The 4,179-nt window shown below is 38.2% G+C and overlaps 1 protein-coding gene across 1 annotated transcript; it reads left to right on the top strand.

Moving 5' to 3' along the window:
* The first annotated feature begins 2,461 nt into the window (after positions 1–2,461).
* LOC106582597 (odorant receptor 131-2) lies at positions 2,462–3,585 on the top strand. Its single transcript, XM_014165832.3, has one exon. It carries the CDS (start codon positions 2,614–2,616, stop codon positions 3,583–3,585), a length of 972 nt encoding a protein of 323 aa, XP_014021307.1. The 5' UTR covers positions 2,462–2,613.
* The last annotated feature ends 594 nt before the right edge of the window (positions 3,586–4,179 follow it).

Here is a 4,179-nt window from a genome sequence, read left to right on the forward strand (position 1 = left end):
TAAACCATAATATTTCAAATAGATGGGAAGGTTCATTATCCTATGTGAGTTTCAAATACTTCAACTCTGGACTGATCACATGAATCAGCTGCCTCATGCATCATGCAGGGTGAAATAATATTCCCCTTATAACGCACATCTTTGAAGAAAAGTTAAAATGTAATTGCAATGAGTTGTATTTTTATTTATTTTTCAGATCTGTGCTCTTTCGTGCTACAAAAATGACGCACATTATCTTCAACCTGACAATTGTCAACTGAATTGCAAAACTTGATTATATATTCTTGTGAATTAGCAGCACTACAAAGAGTTACATTTTATAATAGCATAAACTATTTATAAATAGTGTTCACACTACTACACATTATTATTTTATTTGTAAACATATATACGCATTATAACATTACAATTCATAAACTTGTATAACATTTATAATAATTTATTATCCGTTCATAAGAATTTGTGAACACGAATTAGCATTTATAATGGCTTCCCAGTATTCATTAATGTTATTATATATAGTTACCAATAATGTACTATTATTTAGGGATTTCTTGGATGGATGTTCAACCAGTAGTGCCTTTAGTTTTGATTCTTTAATGAACAATTTCACATCATGGCCTACCTTAAACCTCCACAGGATTGGTGGGTCCCCCGCGGGACGGTTGAGCTAATGTAGGCTAATGTGGTTAGCATGAGGTTGTAAGTAACAAGAACATTTCCCAGGACATTCAGTAGGCATATCTGATATTGGCAGAAAGCTTAAATTATTGTCAATCTAACTGCACTGTCCAATTTACACTAGCTATTACAGTGAAAGAATACCATGCTATTGTTTGAGGAGAGTGCACAGTTATGAACTTGAAAATGTATTAATAAACCAATTAGACACGTGGGCAGTCTTGATACAAAATTTTGAGCAGAAATGCAATAGTTCATTGGATCAGTCTAAAACTTTGCACATACACTGCTACAATCTAGTGGACAAAATCTAAATTGCAACTGGGCTGGCATAATACATTATGGCCTTTCTCTTGCATTTCAAAGATGATGGTGCAAAAAAAAATTGTCACGGTTGTCGTAGGATGAAGCGGACCAAAGTGCAGCGTGATTATCGTTCCACATATTTTATTTAACTGTGAAACTATGCAATAGATACAAAATAAACTGAATGAACAAAAACAACAAACCGTGACGAAGAGTTAACATACACTTACTCAAACTCAATCTCCCACAAACCCAGGTGGAAAAGCACCTACTTAAGTATGATCTCCAATTAGAGACAACGATGACCAGCTGCCTCTAATTGGAGATCATCCCAAACAAAACCCAACATCGAAATACAAAACTAGAACATAACATAGAAAATCTAAACTAGAAAAAAAACCTGTCACTCCCTGACCTACTCTACCATAGAAAATAACAGCTTTCTATGGTCAGGACGTGACAGAAATGCATTTTTTGTATGTTTTTTCTTTGCATTATATCTTTTACCAGATCTAATGTTTTATATTCACCGACATTAATTTAACATTTAAACATACTTCAAAGTGTTTCCTTTCAAATGGTATCAAGAATATGCATATCCTTGCTTCAGGTCCTGAGCTACAGGCAGTTAGAGTTGGGTATGTCATTTTGGACGAAAATTGAAAAAAAGGGGCGAATCCTTAAGAGGTTTTAACATATACTGCTCTCTTCTCTGAAGGTCATTGAAAGTCCCTTGATCACCATGCTTTACCATGTTGAACATTTTAGCAGCATGGGGTAAAAAAAAGAAGCTTGATACACGGTGGATATCCATGGTCTCCTGACACTTATTAATGCATGACCTCTTACATCACAACATCCTTTATCAATAACAACAAAACCCCAAATCCTTTATAAGGCAGACATGAATCTGGGATGTTTGGTCAAATGTAAGTTACACAGAAGGTAAGTGAACACAATATTTTACATGCTGATGCTTTGATGCTTCATTGCAATGCCAGTGAATAATTTGCTTTAATAGAGCAATACGTTCTGAATAGTACTACGATAGGGCAGTACTTTCTCACTATAGGGATTTGTCAGTTCACTCACTATCTTTTTAAATTATCATTATGTAATAGTTGACACATTATTTACTATGTATTTGCTATATATCAGCATTTTTACAAAATTAATGCAATTTAAGAACATTAAAAGATGAGTATGTGGATTAGCATAACATTGTACGAATTTGTTGTTTGTTGTAGAATAACTACTTTTACTTAACATGGCATAATTGGTGTGGCAATTATTTCCAGATCTGATGCTCATCTAACATTTTCAAGAATCAAGAAGACACTGAATCAGTTTAAGACAGTTTACAGAATCTTCCTAGTTGTATTGCTTTTTTGCTGTGGCCTCACATTTAACAAAGGACTGCTAAAAATCAAGGCTTCTTCTTGTGTCATTTAAGGGAAAGATACTATATATTTTTTTAAATGTTACTTTTACCAGATGAGAACAAGTTAACTTATTTACAATGACAACCAAAAATGTTGACTTACTGTAGACAAACAATGTTTGACTGCAATTTGTTTGAAATGTGCTCCAATTTCTCCATTAAGGAAATTAACTCTACAGCCAGACATGAACTTCACATCCCAGATGTCAGTTGGAGGTGGTGGCTATCCTAAAGACAGCTTTAGCATCGCCTTGACCAAGAACATTGTGGCCATGCTGGTGTGGCTGGCCCTAAGCATCATCAACGGAAGCATGGTCCACACCTTCCTCAAGCATAACTTTTTCTATGAGGACCCGCGCTACATCATGTTCATCTATATGGTCATAAATGACGCCCTGCAGCTCACCCTGGTCACGGCATTGTACGTAGTCAGCTACATTTTCTTCAAGATCCATGCTTCCGTGTGCTGCCTGCTGGTGATGACTGCCGTTTTGACCACACGCTCCACCCCTCTCATATTAGCCGGTATGGCCGTGGAGCGCTACCTGTCTATCTGTTTCCCCTTACACTACGGGCACATATGCACGGTGTCACGCACCATTGCCCTCATCGTGGTCATCCTGTTCTTAACGGTGGCCGTGCCTCTCACTGACCTCCTGATCACACTCATCAAGGAGCCCCTGGGCTTCTTTCGCACCTCCATCTTCTGCGATCACTCCCTCGTCTTCCGGGACCGCTCCATCTACTACAAGAACGCTGCGTTTGACAGCATCTATTTCTCCTTTGTGACGCTCACGCTGCTCTACACTTATTGTAAGATCATGCTAACAGCACATGCTGCCTCCACGGACCTGGTATCCATAAAGAGGGCAAGGAATACAGTGCTACTCCACGGGGTGCAGCTGCTGCTGTGCATGCTGGCCTTTGTAGTCCCCTCTCTGCAAGCAGCTCTAATCGCTCTTTTCCCACAGTTTGTCCTGGAGATCCGTTACATCTTTTTCCTGCTGGTCTACATCATCCCACGATTCCTCAGCCCCATGATCTACGGTTTCAGGGACAAGAAGTTCCGCAAGTACTGGGCCAGGTACCTGACGTGTCGTAGGAACAATATATCTAGATTGAGGCCAGCTATGAAAGTGAATCTCAAGTTCGGGTGATAGGAATATTTTGCTTGAATTCTAAGAAAATGTATAGAATATGAAGTATTGCATGTAGTGATGGGTGAAAAATGTGGGGGTCCTTGTCAGTGACATGCGGTTGTAGTCGGAAGTTTACATGCACTTAGGTTGGAGTCATTAAAACACGTTTTTCAACCACTCCACACATTTCTTGTTAACATACTATAGTTTTGGCAAGTTGGTTAGGACATCTACTTTGTGCATGACACAAGTAATTTTTCCAACAATTTTTTACAGACGGATTATTTCACTTATAATTCACAGTATCACAATTCCAGTGGGTCAGAAGTTTACATACATTAAGTTGACTGTGCCTTTAAACAGCTTGGAAAATTCCAGAAAATGATGTAATGGCTTTAGAAGCTTCTGATAGGCTAATTGATATAATTTGAATCAATTGGATGTGTACCAGTGGATGTATTTCAAGGTCTACCTTCAAACTCATTGCCTCTTTGCTTGACATCATGGGAAAATCAAAATAAATCAGCCAAGACCTTAGAAAAAAATTGTAGACCTCCACAAGTCTGGTTCATCCATGGGAGCAATTTCCAAACACCTGAAGGTACCACATTC

Source organism: Salmo salar, chromosome 22 (assembly GCF_965601325.2).
Source record: "Salmo salar chromosome 22, fSalSal1, whole genome shotgun sequence".
Lineage (NCBI taxonomy): Eukaryota > Metazoa > Chordata > Actinopteri > Salmoniformes > Salmonidae > Salmo > Salmo salar.

What these genes read in the sequence shown, in the direction of transcription:
- LOC106582597 (XM_014165832.3), top strand. Translation starts at nt 2,614, where the DNA reads ATGAACTTCACATCCCAGATGTCAGTTGGAGGTGGTGGCTATCCTAAA.